We start from the raw sequence: 17,718 nt of genomic DNA, 5'->3' as shown, positions 1-17,718 counted from the left end.
CTGCTCAGATTTTTTGTTATTTTTGAACCAACTCGCTCAGATTTTTGTTAATCTGGATCCAGCTCACTTGAAATTTTGTTAATTTGGAACCAAGGCTCTCAGATTTGTGTTACTCTGAACCAACTCTGAAGATTTTTCTTCATTTGGACCCACCTCAGCCAAATTTTGGACCCAACTCAGCCAAATTTTGGACCCAACTCAGCCAATTTTTTTCTTATTTTGGACCCAGCTCACTGAGATTTTTCCAAATTTGGAATTTCCCCAAACTCTGAAGACAGGAGAGCTCCTGAGGGTTGAGCCCAGCCCAGGGTGCTCCCCAGGGACCATCCCAGAGGAAGGAACTCACTGAAAGTGCAAAGGTGAGAACTTTTTGGATCAGCTCTGGCTGGGAGATGGCCCCGAGGACGCGCTCGATCCGGTTCTTCTCCTCCTGCATGTCAGCCTGCTTGTGCAGCTGCAGGGGAACACATCCACACATTAATTCATCCTTAATTCCACGCCTAATGAGCCCTCTGTGGCTGCCAGAGCCGCTAATTACTCAGCAAACCTAATCAGGGACAAATTGGCCTGGCTGGCAGTGCTCATCCCGAGGAACAAAGTGATTTTCATTTTTGTGTAAAGGTCAAGCAGCACAGGGAGAAATTCCCAAGGGAATTTCACACCACCGGGGGCTGGGTGTGGATAAAGCCCAGCCCAGAGGGGTTTCTAGGGGAAAATGTGGGGTTTGGGAGAGTGGGCACCCACCTTTAGCATGGTGTCCAGGGTGGAGCTGTCCCCGTGCTTCAGCACAGTCACGTAGACCTGGGAGAAAAGCAGAAAACCCCAATCACCCTTCTGGAAATGCAGCATTTGTGTGGAACTGGGTTGGAACACACATCTGGGAGCACCAGCACCGCTCCCTCCTGGGTTTTAACTCTGCTTTGGAGAGATGCTCCAACTCTGGGCTGTTTTCCTCCATTTCAGGAGAATTTGGGCAATCCCAGAAGCGGAAAAACCAGCGTGACAAAGAGAGGGGCGCTCCCATCTCCCACCCTGCTTCCCTCTCCTTCCTGAGCCTTTGGAATCCATCTGCCAGGGGCAGGGGCAGGCTGAGGGCAGCCCAAAGCCCCCCAGGACCTACAGGACTCCTCAGGTCAGCAGACAGGACGTGCTTCCCCTCCACGTGCTCCTTGAAGCGGCGCCGGGCCTCCTCCAGCGTCGCCTTGTGCCCGGCCTTGCCCAGCTTGCCCAGGACCAGCCCCCTCAGCAGGGCATCCAGGTGGCCTGGCAGGGACAAAAAACAGGAAAATGGGATTATTTGGGAGCTTTGCCCAAAACCAGCCCCCTCAGCAGGGCATCTAGGAGAGAGAAAAAACAGAAAAATGGGATTATTTGGGAGCTTTGCCCAAAACCAGCCCCCTCAGCAGGGCATCCAGGTGGCCTGGCAGGGACAAAAAACAGGAAAATGGGATTATTTGGGAGCTGTGCCCAGAACCAGCCCCCTCAGCAGGGCATCCAGGTGGCCTGGCAGGGACAAAAAACAGGAAAATGGGATTATTTGGGAGCTTTGCCCAAAACCAGCCCCCTCAGCAGGGCATCTAGGAGAGAGAAAAAACAGAAAAATGGGATTATTTGGGAGCTTTGCCCAAAACCAGCCCCCTCAGCAGGGCATCCAGGTGGCCTGGCAGGGACAAAAAACAGGAAAATGGGATTATTTGGGAGCTGTGCCCAGGACCAGTCCCCTCAGCAGGGCATCCAGGTGGCCTGGCAGGGACAAAAAACAGGAAAATGGGATTATTTGGGAGCCTTGCCCAGCTTGCCCAGAACCAGCCCCCTCAGGAGGGTCTAGGAGAGAGGAAAAACAGAAAAATGGGATTATTTGGGAGCTGTGCCCAGCTTGCCCAGAACCAGCCCCCTCAGCAGGGCATCTAGGAGTGAGGAAGAACAGAAAGATGGGACTATTTGGGAGACAAAACTCAGCCCTGAAGCTTTATTTCAGCTGTGTGACAGTTCCTGAGGATATCCAGAGAATCCAGGCCTCCAGGGGGGTTTGAATGCCTCTTCCAGCCTCATTTTCCTCCCTTCTCTCCCCACTTTCCCCAAATCCCTGCTCATTCATTGACACAAGGCTCCCAAATCCATGACTGAGTTTCCCAGCAGAAATTTCCTCCCAAATCCCTGATGCCCTCTTCCCAACCCCAAAACTGAATTTCCCAGGATGCCTTTTACCCGACCCCAAGCTGGATCTCCCAGCAGTCTCCCCCAAACCCCTGGTGATTTATTGACACACCAGATTCCCACTCCCAGGCTGAATCCCCAGCCTTTCCCCCAGACCCCTGGTGATTTATTGACGAGATTCCCACCCCCAGGCTGAATCCCCCAGACCCCTGATGATTTATTGACGAGATTCCCACCTCCAGGCTGAATCCCCCAGACCCCTGATGATTTATTGATGAGATTCCCACCCCCAAGCTGGATCTCCCAGCAGTCTCCCCCAAACCCCTGGTGATTTATTGATGAGATTCCCACCCCCAGGCTGGATCCCCCAGCCTTTCCCCCAGAGCCCTGGTGATTTTCAGCCCCCCCAGCAGGTTGCCAGCCCCAGCAGAACTCTCCTACCCTCTCCAGGTTTGGGGTCCCAGCCCAGCCTCTCCCCGATGGGGGAGAAGACGTCTCTGACGAACACCTGGATGTCCTCGTAGAAGTCTGTGTGGGACAGGAGCGTGCCCAGGATGCCCAGGTTGCAGCTCAGGTCGCTCCACACCGTGTAGTTGGGCTCGTTCACAAAAGCTTCCATCACCTTCAGGACCTCCACCGTGCTGATGATTCCAGCTCGGGCCTGGGCAAGAGAAAAAAAAAACAAAAAAAGAGATTCATCCCCTTTTTTAATAGCTCATCCATTTATTTTATCGAGTAATAGGAAAATACAGGGATTAATCCCATTTCTTAATGGCATTGCCCCATTCCCAGAGGATTTTGCCCCCATTCCAGAGGATTTTTCCCTAGTCTCAGATAACTTTGCCCCATTCCCAGATAAGTTCCCCCAGAGGATCTCCCCCATTCCCAGGTGATTTTTCCCCATTCCCAGGTGATTTTTCCCCATTCCCACAGGATTTTGCCCCATTCCCAGGATTATTCCCCCATTCCCAGGCTCACCAGGGAGAAGAGGTCGTTCTGCAGCCCCAGCCTGTCCACGGGGGGCAGGGACAGGTCCCTGATGGCCGGGATCAGGCTCTCCCCTTCCCCAGGTGATTTTTCCCCATTCCCAGGTGATTTTTCCCCATTCCCAGGATGATTTTCCCCATTCCCAGGATGATTTTCCCCATTCCCAGGATGATTTCCCCCATTCCCAGGCTCACCAGGGAGAAGAGGTCGTTCTGCAGCCCCAGCCTGTCCACGGGGGGCAGGGACAGGTCCCTGATGGCCGGGATCAGGCTCTGCCTGTTCCCAGGTGATTTTTCCCATTCCCAGGTGATTTTTCCCCATTCCCAGGATGATTTCCCCCATTCCCAGGCTCACCAGGGAGAAGAGGTCGTTCTGCAGCCCCAGCCTGTCCACGGGGGGCAGGGACAGGTCCCTGATGGCCAGGATCAGGCTCTCCCCATTCCCAGGTGATTTTTCCCCGTTCCCAGGTGATTTTTCCCCATTCCCAGGTGATTTTTCCCCATTTTTGCCCCCATCCCAGGCTCACCAGGGAGAAGAGGTCGTTCTGCAGCCCCAGCCTGTCCACGGGGGGCAGGGACAGGTCCCTGATGGCCGGGATCAGGCTCTGCCCGTTCCCAGGTGATTTTTCCCATTCCCAGGATGATTTTCCCCATTCCCAGGTGATTTTTCCCCATTCCCAGGATGATTTCCCCCATTCCCAGGATGATTTCCCCCATTCCCAGGCTCACCAGGGAGAAGAGGTCGTTCTGCAGCCCCAGCCTGTCCACGGGGGGCAGGGACAGGTCCCTGATGGCCGGGATCAGGCTCTGCCCGTTCCCAGGTGATTTTTCCCCATTCCCAGGTGATTTTTCCCCATTTTTGCCCCCATCCCAGGCTCACCAGGGAGAAGAGGTCGTTCTGCAGCCCCAGCCTGTCCACGGGGGGCAGGGACAGGTCCCTGATGGCCGGGATCAGGCTCTCCAGCATGGCTGGGCTGTACTGCGTGCGGTAGAATCCCACCGTGCCCAGGTTCAGCTGCACACAAACACCACCGGGTCAGCACAGCAACCTCACCCTTCAAGGGTGTCTGAAACAGGGGCTGGGCTCGGGCAGATTCCAATAAAACTTGGTTTGTGTTTGTGTGTGTAAATAAAATGTCATTTATTGTTACACGTAATTACGGAAAATGTGATTTATATCCATCTATAGTTGCATATATGTGTCTAAAATATGTCTTTGTAGCAGTTCATATCTATATAAAAGATGTATTTGTATTTATAATTATCTATCTAAACTATATATATTGTGTGTATATATCTATATATATCTATATATATCTATAGAATATATATCAATATCTTTTAGATATTTATATATTATATATCTAAGTTTTAGATATTTATCTAAAATATCTTTGTATCTATATATGTATTTGTATTTATAATTATCTATCTAAACTATACATATTGTCTCTATATATATCTATATACATCTATATATATCTATAGAATATATATAAATATCTTTTATATATTTATATATATTATATAAACATCTACATTTTAGATATTTATCCAAAATATCTTTGTATCTATATATATTTATCCAAAAATATATCTTTATATTGTTATGTATTTAAAATAGGCCTTTATGTTTATGCAGATTTATACAAAAGAAATCTTCATATTTATCTAAAATACATATCTCTATATATGTGGTTTGTATATGAAAAGCATATGTAGGAAAACTATATATAGAAAACAAATATATTAAATTATGTATTTATATATTATATGCATATAGAAATTATATTTTTTAAATATATAAATATATTGTATGTCTTTATATTCGTTAAAGTAATATAATGTAATATAAAGTAATATAAAGTAATATAAAGTAATGTAATATAAAGTAATATAAAGTAATAATGTAATAATGTAATATAAAGTAATATAAAGTAATATAAAGTAATATAATATATAGACTTATATATAATTAAGAATTTAAATATAAATTTATAATAGAGAATATACGTAATACATGGCATAGAGTATGTAATGATCGCAATAATTATAATTATTACAATGGTAATGAGAGAAGAATTGCAATAATAATGATAATAATTGCAATAATAATGATAACAATAATTGCAATAATAATTGCAATAATTGCAATAATAATTGCAATAATAATGATAATAATTGCAATAATGATAACAATAATTGCAATAATAATGATAATAATTGCAATAATAATGATAATAATTGCAATAATAATGATATTAATTGCAATAAAAATGATAATAATTGCAATAATAATGATAACAATAATTGCAATTATAATTATAATAATTGCAATAATATGATAACAATAATTGCAATAATCATTGCAATAATAATGATAACAATAATTGCAATAATAATAATAATTGCAATAATAATGATATCAATAATTGCAATAATAATTGCAATAATAATGATAACAATAATTGTAATAATAATGATATTAATTGCAATAAAAATGATAATAATTGCAATAATAATGGTAACAATAATTTCAATAATAATGCTAACAATGACTAAAAAACCCACCACACCTCAACTCAAATCCTGCCTTTGATTTCACATTTTTTCCAGTTTGAATTCCCAAAATCTGCAGTTCCATTGCAGGAGAACAGGAAGGAGGGGGCAGAAGGGAAGGCTTTGGAAGGAGGGCAGGGAGGGGGGCTGACCTTGACCCAGTGCTCGGGCTTGGTGTCCTTGAGCACCACGGTGAGCTCGGGCTGGTCCATCAGGACCTGCATCTTGGCACAGCTCGGGTCCTGGCTGGTGCAGACGCTGATGGGCACCATCCACGTGGGGAAATCCTCCCCTGCGCAGGGAAAATGGGGTAAAAACACCCAGAAACGGCCAACGCCGCCCGGCGCGGCCCCAGGGCCAGCGGGAACCAAGGGCTGAATCTGAAATGTCAGCTTTGGGGGGAAATCTGGGGGGAAAGGGCAGTTTAATCTGAGGGAAAATGGCATTTAATCTGAAATAAAATATCAGTGTTAATCTGAGGGGAAATGGCAGTTTAATCTGAGGGGAATGGCAGTGTTAATCTGAGGGGAAATGTCAATTTTAATCTGAGGGGAAACGGCAGTTTAATCTGAGGGGAAATGTCCGTTTAATCTGAGGGAAAATGTCCGTTAATCTGGAGTAAAATGTCCGTTTTAATCTGGAGTAAAATATCACTTTTAATCTGAGGGAAAATGTCCATTTTAATCTGAAGTAAAATATCAATTTTAATCTGAGGGAAAATGTCCGTTTTAATCTGGAGTAAAATGTCCGTTTTTATCTGAAGTAAAATATCAGTTTTAATCTGAGGGAAAATGTCTGTTTTAATCTGAAGTAAAATGTCCGTTTTAATCAGAAGTAAAATGTCCGTTTTAATCTGAGGTAAAATATCAGTTTTAATCTGAAGTAAAATGTCCGTTTTAATCTGAAGTAAAATGCCAGTTTTAATCTGAAGTGAAATGTCAGTTTTAGAGTTGAAAACATGAAGAAAATTACAGTTTTAGAGCTAAAAGCCCCAAAATCTTTAAATCGGTTTTCAACCCAAATATTTTAATTTAGGAAGATGAGTAGAATCTGCGCTGGAATCAGTGGTTGTGCCCACCTGAGGTGTTTTTATTTAATTTATCTCAGCACCACCACAAACCAGCTGCTCCCCAGCCTCTCAGAGGGCCCTGGCCCTAAAGTTGACATTTCTGGAAGTATTTTGAGACAAGGAATGCTGCTCTCCATGCCAGGACATGGAAACCACAAGTGGGAAAGGCCCCAATTTGTATTTCCTCAGATTTCCCCACCTGGATCCAGGCAGAGCACAGGCCTGGGGCTGTTTCAGCCCCCAAAATTGCTGCTTTTGGATGAAAAACAACAAAAAACCAACAACATCCCTTCAAAACTGGGATGTTTTGTGGTTTTGTGCCCATTCCTGCTCTCCTCTTACCAGTATATGGTCCACTGGCACAGAATTTCTTCTGGACCAACTTCAACACTTTGTCATCTTCTTGCTGAGGGAAAAAGATTTTTAAAAAAAGAAAAAAAGGCGAGAAAATGAGAAAAGGGGATGATTAGCACGTTTAATTTCAGTCCCTGGGTGTCACTGCCCTCTGTTTCATGGAATATTTTGGGTTTTTCCCCTCGGAAAAGGCCCGGACGGCCTCGGCCTGGATCTGCGGCCTACTGCAGGCCCGGCCCCATCCTCGCTCCCTGCGGCTCGTGCAATAAACACAACTGCAGAGGAATTAATTACTGCCTCCCCAATAAACACAACTGCAGAGGAATTACTCCCTCCCCACACAAAGGTCTCCCAAAGTCAGCAAACTCCAGGGATCCGGGGAGTTCTGGGATGAGTCCGCAGGGATTTGGCACCTCCTGCCCTCAGAACCAGAGCTGGGCCCACAGGGAGCCTCCGGAGCCGAACCGGGAATATTGCTAAATTTGATCTGAAATTAATGCACAATTCCACTATTACTGCCCAGAACCCGGGAATATTGTTAAATCTGATCCGAAATTGGGGCACAATTCCACTATTACTGCCCAGAACCTGGGAATATTGCTAAATGTGATCCGAAATTAATGCACAATTCCACTATTACTGCCCAGAACCTGGGAATATTGCTAAATTTGATCTGAAATTAATGCACAATTCCACTATTACTGCCCAGAACCTGGGAATATTGCTAAATTTGATCCGAAATTAATGCACAATTCCACTATTACTGCCCAGAACCTGGGAATATTGTTAAATCTGATCCGAAATTGGGGCACAATTCCACTATTACTGCCCAGAACCTGGGAATATTGCTAAATCTGATCTGAAATTAATGCACAATTCCACTATTACTGCCCAGAACCTGGGAATATTGCTAAATCTGATCTGAAATTGGGGCACAATTCTACTATTACTGCCCAGAACCCGGGAATATTGCTAAATTTGATCTGAAATTGGGGCACAATTCCACTATTACTGCCCAGAACCCGGGAATATTGCTAAATCTGATCCAAAATTGGGGCACAATTCCACTATTACTGCCCCAAATCCAAGGGAATGCCCAGAACCTGGGAATATCGTTAAATCTAATCTGAAATTAATGCATAATTCCACTATTACTGCCCAGAACCTGGGAATACTGCTAAATCTGATCCGAAATTAATGCACAATTCCACTATTACCACCCAGAACCTGGGAATATTGTTAAATTTGATCCGAAATTAGGGCACAATTCCATTTTTACCACCCCTAATCCAAGGGAATGCCCAGAACCCAGGAATATTGTTAAATTTGATTCGAAATTAGGGCACAATTCCACTATTACCAGCCCTGATCCAAGGAAGTGCACTAAATCAGGGAATATTGTTAAATCTGATCTGAAATTAGGGCACAATTCCATTTTTACCACCCAAGGAAGTGCACTAAATCCGGGAATATTGCTAAATCTGATCTGAAATTGGGGCACAATTCCACTATTACCACCCCAAATCCAAGGGAATGCCCAGAACCCAGGAATATTGTTAAATCTGATCCGAAATTAAGGCACAATTCCATTTTCACCACCCCTAATCCAAGGAAGTGCTCTAAATCAGGGAATATTATTAAATCTGATCCGAAATTAAGGCACAATTCCATTTTCACCACCCCTGATCCGAGGGAATGCCCAGAATCAGGGAATATTGTTAAATTTGACCTGAAATTAGGGCACAATTCCATTTTCACCTGTTCAGCCTCCACGTAAATGAGTGGAAATCCCATTTGTTTGGTCCACGTGTTCATCACAGCAGCAATGGGTTTGCCACTGGCTTTTTCCAGGCTTTCCCAGAGATCCTCTGCAGGAGAGAAGGATTTCAGTCAGGTTTTATTAGGGACAGCACAGGGAAAGTTGGGCTCTTACTCCACCTTTTCCACTTTTCTGTTTTGTTGAAATTTAACAGATGACAGGCAACAAAAAAAAGGAAATTTTTAAACCTCCTCAGGAAGGAGAGAGGGGAAAAGCAGATTCTTTACTGCTAAAAACGCCAATCGACACACGTGGTGATGCAAAAATTAACATTAAATATTCAAAGAGAACAACATTTCCCTTTAGGTTTTTTATGTATTAAGTGAAAAATCGCTGACCAAACAGCAGAGACTGGATTTGGCCGATTGAGCCTTGATGTCCCCACTTCCACACTTGTGGTGCACTAAAATAGAAGGTTTGAAAGCAAAAATATCAGACTTTGACCTGTTTAATCACAGGATCAATACTGCAGAAGGCTCTCTTGGCAAACCAAAGAATATTTTAAGGTTTTTTTCAGTGGTAACTGAAATATATCCCACAAATATTGGAGATCACCTCAGCACAGAAAATCCCCAGCACGCTGATCCTGCCTGTGCAAGGCATGAAGCCGGGAACGAGCCAGGAACTTGCAGAAATTTCAATTATTCCGTGTGCAAAACCAGCGGTTCTGAGCCCAAAAATCCCTTTAGCGCCCGCCCCGGGGGCCCGGTCACCTGTGGCAGCGTTCCTCTGCTGGAACTTGGTCAGGTACAGGTTCATTCCTTTCCGGAAATCCTGGGAACACACAATTTGGGATGTCACAGGGATCCCCTCCTCCCCGGGAATCAGGCGGGGAACCTTTAAAATCCACAATTCCCTCCGTATTTCCCGTTATTATTTCTCCCAGATAGGTTCAAACAGAGCTTGAACTGGAGGAATTTTCACACCAAAAACAACTTCATTTTTTTGTTTAAACCCCAGTAATTTAGTGGTTAAAAACACCCTGGAAATCCCCAGCTCTGGTCCCTTTACCTCATCCCCAATGTAGTCGTGCAGCATCCGGATGACAGAGGCGCCCTTGCTGTAGGAAATGGCATCAAATATTTCATCCACCTCGGAGGGATGGCCCACGCTCACCTGGGGGAACACCACAGCCCCAGTGAGAAGCCAAAAAATCACATTTTGCTCATGGCAGTGTTTTAGAGGGGAAAATCTGAGGGAAAAATCAGTTTTAGAGGTGAAAATGTGAGGGAAAATCAGTTTTAGGGATGAAAATGTGAGGGATTTTTGCTCTCCCACTGCTGGATTGTTTGAGGGGAATCTCTGCCCCCAGACAACGAAAATCCCCCAGAAATTGGATCTGTAGGAATTGGATCTGAAGGAATTGGATCTGAAGGAATTGGATCTCCAGGAGCTGGATCTGTAGGAATTGGATCTCCAGGAATTGGATCTGTAGGAATTGGATCTGTAGGAGTTGGATCTCCAGGAATTGGATCTGTAGGAATTGGATCTCCAGGAGTTGGATCTGTAGGAATTGGATCTGTAGGAATTGGATCTGTAGGAATTGGATCTGTAGGAATTGGATCTGTAGGAATTGGATCTGTAGGAGTTGGATCTCTAGGAGTTGGATCTGTAGGAATTGGATCTGTAGGAGTTGGATCTCCAGGAATTGGATCTGTAGGAATTGGATCTCCAGGAGCTGGATCTCCAGGAGTTGGATCTGTAGGAATTGGATCTGTAGGAATTGGATCTGTAGGAATTGGATCTCCAGGAGTTGGATCTGTAGGAATTGGATCTGTAGGAGTTGGATCTCCAGGAGTTGGATCTCCAGGAGTCGGATCTCCAGGAGTTCCAGGGGGGTTTTTGGGGCACAGGCAGAGCAGAACCCACAGACACAGCCCCAGCTCCGGACTGCGCTCCACAGGCACCACCAAATCCCCTTTTCCCTGCCAGGGAAGGGGACAAAGGGTGACAAAGGGGGACAAAAGGGGACAAGGGGGCTGACCTCGATGGGGTGGCTGTTGTCTAAGGCGTCGAGCTCCTGCGCCCGCGTGTAGTCGGCAGACACGAACTGGGTCCAGATGTCGTACTCGGGGAAGCAGTGATCCACGCACAGGTACTCGATCCACGAGGCAAAGCCCTCGTTCAGCCACAGGTGTGTCCACCACTCCTGCAGGGCACGGGGCACAGAGTCAGGGCAGACCCACGGGGGGCTGCAAAACCCACGGGGGGCTGCAGGGACGACGCTGCCGCAGGGGCACCGAACGCGCGCTCTGGGCAGGACACCAGGCAAAAATAAACCAAAAAAGGGATGTTGGGGGAACACAAACCACCATTTAAATATTAAATTAATTGTGTTATCACAGCGTGTTGCTGTTTAGCAGCATCCAAACCCAGATTTTGGGCAGGATAGGATGCAGATTTAAATAAAAAATGAAGTTTTGAAGGGTCAACTACCATATACCACCATTTAAATATTAAATTAATTGTATTATCACAATGTGCTGCTGCTCAGGGACATGCAAACCCCGGTTTTGGGCAGGGTATGAAGCGGATTCAAATAAAAAATGAAACTTTGAAGGGTCCACTACCATATACCACCATTTAAATACTAAATTATGTTATCACAGCATGTTGCTGTTAGCAGCATCCACACCCAGGTTTTGGGCAGGATAGGAAGCAAATTTAAATAAAAAATGAAACTTTGAAGGGTCAATACCACCATTTAAATATTAAATTAATTATGTTATCACAATGTGCTGCTGCTCAGGGACATGCAGACCCAGGTTTTGGTCAGGGTATGAAGCAGATTTAAATAAAAAATGAAACTTTGAAGGGTCAATACCACCATTTAAATATTAAATTAATTATGTTATCACAGCGTGTTGCTGCTCAGGGACATGCAGACCCAGGTTTTGGGCATGGTAGGAAGCAGATTTAAATAAAAAATGAAACTTTGAAGGGTCAATACCACCATTTAAATATTAAATTAATTATGTTATCACAATGTGCTGCTGCTCTGGGACATGCAGACCCAGGTTTTGGGCAGAGTGGGACAGGAGCTGGGATCTGGGGGGCTGAGGTACCATGGTGACGAGGTTCCCAAACCACTGGTGAGCCAGTTCGTGCCCCACCACCAGGGCCACCCACTGGCGGGACGAGGAGCAGGAGTTCTTGGGGTCGATGAGCAGAGCAGTCTCTCTGTGGTGGGGAGAAACCAGAGCTCAGCAGGGCGGGGACAGCCCGGGGGGGGAAAAAACACAACCCAGAGGAGGTGAAATTACCTAAGAGAGGAAAAAAACCCCCCAAACCAACCCCAGATTGATCTCAGTGGAGCCATGGAATTCTCAGGGTGAGTTCCACAGCTGCTGGAATGCTTTGGAGCAGGAATTGTTTTATGGCATGCAAGAAGTGGAAGAAAAAAAAACCCAGGCAGAAGGAGGAAAATAAAGTTTTTCTTTATCAAAATGCTCCCCAAGGTAATTTCTGGAAGCTCAGCTCCCTCTGTGCTCAGGGTGGGGGCAGATCCTGCTCCCCTCAGCGTTCCCAAAGGAATTCTGGCTCTTCCAACAGCAACTTCTCCTCTGTGGCACCTCCCAGCTCTGCTCAGGGACCTCTGGAATGCTGAAATTCCAGGGAAAAACCTCCCCAAGGATGGGGCTGGCAGGTCCCCAAATGGGGCAGAGCAAGCTCAGCACAGAGGGGCCAAAATTCACAGCTCCATCCCAAAAGATCTCCTCATCCAGGATAAATATATTTAGAATTTTTTTTTTCCCCACAAGGAATAAAATATCAAATTTCATCAGAATTGCAATAAGCAGGGAAAAATTGAAAACCTGGGCTCGAATTTGTTTTGGTTTTTTTTAAGGCCAAATTCAAAGCTGAGCAGAAGAAATCCCAAATTATTTCAGGATTTAAAGTCCAAAGCTTACAAGTTGTTCAAAATTCAGGGAAATCCTCCTGACCACCAGCACAGAAAACGAATTAATATCAAGCAAAAGTGCAAAGGCTTGATCAGAAGAAGGAAAAAAATCAAACTGCAAAGGAAGGCGAGTTAATATTTTTGATTTTCCCACCTCCACACCTCCACTCTGTGGCTGCCAAATTTACCTCTGAGGTAAAATAAACTCTCCCAGCTGTGTCAGGAGATTTTACGGGGGAAAAAGGGGCCAAGGAGGTTTTTACAATTTAAAACCCTCAGCCAGTGGCTGATTTTTGCCTTCCTAAGCTGCAACACCACAACCAAAATCATCCAAACCAAACTAAAAATTGAAAGGATTGGTTCTGTCTGATTCGGGATGACACCCAGCAATTAGAGCTGCCTCAAATGAATCCAATTAGCTCCAAGAATTAATGAACAGAGAGGGGGAAAGACAGTATTTTAACATCATACCTATAAGTAACAAGGCCCCAGTTCTCCATGGCACCTTTATAAAATAAATACAAAGGTTTATTGATATTGATCCACACCTCTTCCTAAAGGTTTTTTTAATAAAACAGTTCAAATAAAACACAATTTCAGCAATAAAGTGAGTTACTTTACCAGCAGCAAAGTCTGCAATAGCTATGAGATCAATTTTAGGAAGAGGGTAAGGAACATTGAAGTAGTCCTTATAAAAAGGCAGAGTTTTAGCAGCAACCTGTAAGAAACGAGAGGAGAAATGTTCTGTTAACCTGGGACTGGGCAACACTTGGAAACTGTGACTGAAACGAAGGAATTAGGGTTGGAACGAGGAAATTCTGACTGAAACAAAGAAATTGTGACTGCAATTAAGACATTAGGATTGAAACTAAGGAATTACGACTGAAACTAAGAAATTATGGGTGAAATTAGGAAATTATTAATAAAACTAGGGAAAAAACCCTCAAAACTCCCAGATTTCAGTTAATGACTAGACCCCAAACCCCCTAAACCTGATCCAGATTTACCTCCAGAGCGAACCTGCCCTTCTTGGCAAAAAAACCCAAAACCAGGAATACAACCACCAAAAAACCCACCAAAAAAATCATGAAAAAACCCCAAAACTTGCTGATTTCAGTGAGTGACCAGACCCCAGACCCCAAACCCCCAGAGCTGTCTCAGATTTCCCTCCAGGGCGAACTTGCCCTGCTCAGCCGTGCCCACGGGCGTGTAGACGCGCACCAGCATGCTGTGTGCAACCCACAAAAAACCCCAAAAAATAATGAAAATACCCCAAAAAATAATGAGAAAACCCCCAAAAAATCATGAAAAAACCCCAAAACTCAGTGATTCAGTGAGTGAGCAGACCCCAGACCCCAAACCAGTCTCAGATTTACCTCCAGGGCGAATTTGCCCTGCTCAGCCTTGCCCACGGGCGTGTAGATGCGCACCAGGACACCATGTACAACCCCCAAAAAACAAACACAAAAACCCTCCAAAACCCCAAAACTGGGTGATTTCAGTGAGTGAGCAGACCCCAAACCCACTGCAGCTTTACCTCCAGGGCGAACTTGACCTGCTCGGCCTTGCCCACGGGCGTGTAGACGCGCACCAGCACGCCGTGTGCAACCCACAAAAAACCCCAAAAAATCATGAAAAAACCCCAAAACTGGGTGATTTCAGTGCGTGAGCAGACCCCAGCGCCGCCTCAGCTTTACCTCCAGGGCGAACTTGCCCTGCTCGGCCTTGCCCACGGGCGTGTAGACGCGCACCAGCACGCCGTCCTGCGAGCGCGCCTCCACGAAGTCGTACTCGCCCACCACGAAGGCCACCAGGTACGTGGACATGACGGGCGAGCGCGCGAACTTCACCTCCACCAGGCTCTCGTCGTCGGGGTACGGCCGCCGCTCCACCACGTTCTGGGGGCGCAGAGAAACGGGGCTGGGGGTCTGAAATTGGGGGGCTGGGGGTCCGAAAGGGGGCTGGGGGTCTGAAACGGGGCTGGGGGTCCTAAAGGGGGCTGGGGGTCTGAAAGGGGGCTGGGGGTCTGAAAGGGGCTGGGGGTCTGAAACGGGGGCTGGGGGTCTGAAAGGGGGGCTGGGGGTCTGAAAGGGGGGCTGGGGGTCTGAAACAGAGCTGGGAGTCTGAAACAGGGCTGGGGGTCCGAAAGGGGGGCTGGGGATCCTAAAGGGGGGCTGGGGCTCCGGAATTGGGGTTTGGGGATCCAAAACGGGGGTCTGGGGCTCTGAAAGGGGGGCTGGGGATCCAAAATTGGGGTTTGGGGCTTATAAAGGGGGTCTGGGGATCCAAAATTGGGATTTGAGGCTCTGAAAGGGGGGTTGGAGCTCCGAAAGGGGGCTGGGGGTCCTAAAGGGGGGCTGGGGCTCCGAAATTGGGGTTTGGGGCTCTGAAAGGGGGGCTGGAGCTCCGAAAGGGGGGCTGGGGATCCGAAATTGGGGTTTGGGGCTCCAAAACGGGGGTCTGGGGCTCAAAAAGGGGGGCTGGCGCTCCAAAAGGGGGGCTGGGGATCCAAATTTGGGGTTTGGGGCTCCAAAATTGGGATTTGGGGCTCCAAAATGGGGATTTGGGCTCCAAAATGGGGTCTGGGGCTCAAAAAGGGGGGCTGGGGATCCAAAAGCGGGTCTGGGAATCCAAAAGGGGGTCTGGGGCTCCGAAATTTGGGTTAGGGACTTATAAAGGGGGTCTGGGGATCCAAAATTGGGGTTTGGGGAGCCAAAACGGGGGTCTGGGGCTCCAAAAGCGGGTCTGGGGATCAAAAATGGGGTCTGGGGATCCAAAAGGGGGTCTGGGGATCCAAAATTGGGGTTTGAGGTTCCAAAAGGGGGGTTTGGGGCTCTGAAATTGGGATTTCGGGCTCCAAAATTGGGGTTTGGGCCTCCAAAAGGGGGGTCTGGGGCTCCGAAATTGGGGTTTGGGCCTCCAAAAGGGGGGCTGGGGCAGATTTTATTCCCAGCTGTTATCAAGGCAAATTATTAATTATCAATGGCATATTTAATGAAAATATTTAGAAACTTACCATATTTGACAAAGCTACTCTGTCTTTGGGAACCACCAAAGAAATATCAAATGTTGCTTTGATTGCAGGCTCATCCCAGCAAGGGAAAGCCCTGCGAGCATCAGTGGCCTGGAACAAAGAGAATTCAGCAAATAAATCACAGCAGACTGGGGCAAACCCACAGAAATTCAATTTATTTCCAGCAAAAGTCGTGGCTGGGTCTCCTCAGTGCCCTCCCGACCTCTGAATCAGCTTCTCATTCTTCTTTCACCCCTGATTTTCAATAAAAATCTGTCTGGATGGAGCAGAGGCAGGAGGGGAAGCGCTGAGGGCCCAGGCGTGCACAAAGCTCCCCAAATGTGCCCAGCAGAGCCCCGGAACGGCTCCGGTGTGCTGGGGGAGCACTGGGAGCACTGGGAAGGACTGGGGAGCCCTGGGGAGCCCTGGGGAGCCCTGGGGGAGCACTGGGGGAGCACTGGGGGAGCCCTGGGGGAGCACTGGGGGAGCCCTGGGGGAGCCCTGGGGAGCCCTGGGGGAGCTTTGGGGAGCCCTGGGGAGCGCTGGGGGAGCCCAGCCCAGACCTGGGGGAGCCCTGGGGAGCTCTGGGGAGCTCTGGGGAGCCCTGGGGAGCTCTGGGGAGCCCTGGGGGAGCACTGGGGGAGCACTGGGGGAGCCCGGCCCAGCCCGAGCTCTCTGTGAGGAGGGACAGGTGGGGAAACAATGGGAATTCTTTATATCCACCCAGAGGGGACAGAGCAAGGTAAGAAAAGGTGTCCTTGCCTCTGGCAAGCATAAATCCTGGTTAGATATGAAAATGAAAATAAAAATGAAAATGAAAATAAAAATGAAAATGAAAATAAATTAAAGCAAAAAAAAATTTAATTTTAAATAAAATTAAAATTAAAAATAAAATTAAAGTTAATTTTAATAAAAATTAAAATTAAAATAAATATGAAAATGAATAAAAATGAATATGAAAATGAAAATAAACATGAACATGAAATTAAGATAAAATTAAAATAAAATCAAAATTAATTTAAAATAAAATTAAAATTAGAAATAAAGTAAGAATTAAAATAATAAATTTTAATTAAAAATTTTAAATAAAATAAAAATAAATTTTAATATAAAATTTTAAATAAAATAAAAAGAAAATTAAAAAGAAAATAAAATGAAAATACAAATGAAAATAAAAATGAAATTAAGATAAAATAAAAATAAAAATAAAAATAAAAATAAAAATAATTTAAAATAAAATGAAAATTAGAAATAAAGTAAAAATTAAAATAAAAATAAATTTTAATAAAAATTTTAAAATAAAATAAAGATAAAATAAAAATGAAAATAAAAAAGAAAATGAAAATAGAGATGCCAATAGAGATGCAAATACAAATGCCCATAGAGATGCCACTAGAGATGCCAATAGAAATGCCCATAGCGATGGCAATAGAGATGCAAATACAAATGCCAACAGAGATGGCAATAGAGATGCCCACAGAGATGCCAATAGAGATGCCCAGAGATGCCAATAGAGATGGCAATAGAGATGCCCACAGAGATGGCAATAGAGATGGCAATAGAGATGCCCACAGAGATGCCACCAGAGATGAGTGAGTGGCCGGGGGCTCACCTCGAACTGGGTGACGGCGGCGTAGCGCGTGTCCCCGCCGGGCGTGCTGTACTTGCTGCGGTAGAATCCTTTCATCTTGTCATTCAGCTCCCCCACAAAGTCGATCTTCAGCGTCCCTGGCCCTGCAAGGAGCGCAGCGCTGGCCTGGGCACGGGCACAGCCCGCCTTGCTGGGCTCCCAGAAATCCCCCACCAAACACACCCCTCCGTCCCACCCCGAACACACCCCTCCGTCCCACCCAGGGACAC

At 45.9% G+C, this 17,718-nt stretch overlaps 1 protein-coding gene across 1 annotated transcript in view; it reads right to left on the bottom strand.

The window, feature by feature from the left end:
* Window positions 1-17,718, bottom strand: part of NPEPPS (aminopeptidase puromycin sensitive) — a 39,129-nt gene that overhangs the window by 4,660 nt on the left and 16,751 nt on the right. Inside the window, exons 4-20 of the mRNA XM_084222444.1 lie at window positions 17,471-17,592; window positions 15,862-15,969; window positions 14,543-14,743; window positions 13,467-13,563; window positions 13,317-13,350; window positions 12,010-12,124; window positions 10,929-11,093; window positions 9,956-10,060; window positions 9,658-9,718; window positions 8,884-8,993; window positions 7,114-7,177; window positions 5,855-5,994; window positions 4,024-4,158; window positions 2,599-2,818; window positions 1,121-1,263; window positions 745-801; window positions 347-454 (exon numbers count right to left, since the gene is read on the bottom strand). Coding sequence (XP_084078570.1) covers window positions 347-454; window positions 745-801; window positions 1,121-1,263; window positions 2,599-2,818; window positions 4,024-4,158; window positions 5,855-5,994; window positions 7,114-7,177; window positions 8,884-8,993; window positions 9,658-9,718; window positions 9,956-10,060; window positions 10,929-11,093; window positions 12,010-12,124; window positions 13,317-13,350; window positions 13,467-13,563; window positions 14,543-14,743; window positions 15,862-15,969; window positions 17,471-17,592 — 1,985 coding nt within the window. The remainder of the gene's footprint in view (window positions 1-346; window positions 455-744; window positions 802-1,120; window positions 1,264-2,598; window positions 2,819-4,023; window positions 4,159-5,854; window positions 5,995-7,113; window positions 7,178-8,883; window positions 8,994-9,657; window positions 9,719-9,955; window positions 10,061-10,928; window positions 11,094-12,009; window positions 12,125-13,316; window positions 13,351-13,466; window positions 13,564-14,542; window positions 14,744-15,861; window positions 15,970-17,470; window positions 17,593-17,718) is intronic.

Source organism: Fringilla coelebs (assembly GCF_963513975.1).
Source record: "Fringilla coelebs genome assembly, chromosome: 27".
In the NCBI taxonomy this organism is placed as follows: Eukaryota; Metazoa; Chordata; class Aves; order Passeriformes; family Fringillidae; genus Fringilla; species Fringilla coelebs.
The sequence above is the reverse complement of the archived record's forward strand: the minus strand, read 5'-3'. Positions and strand labels throughout refer to the sequence as shown.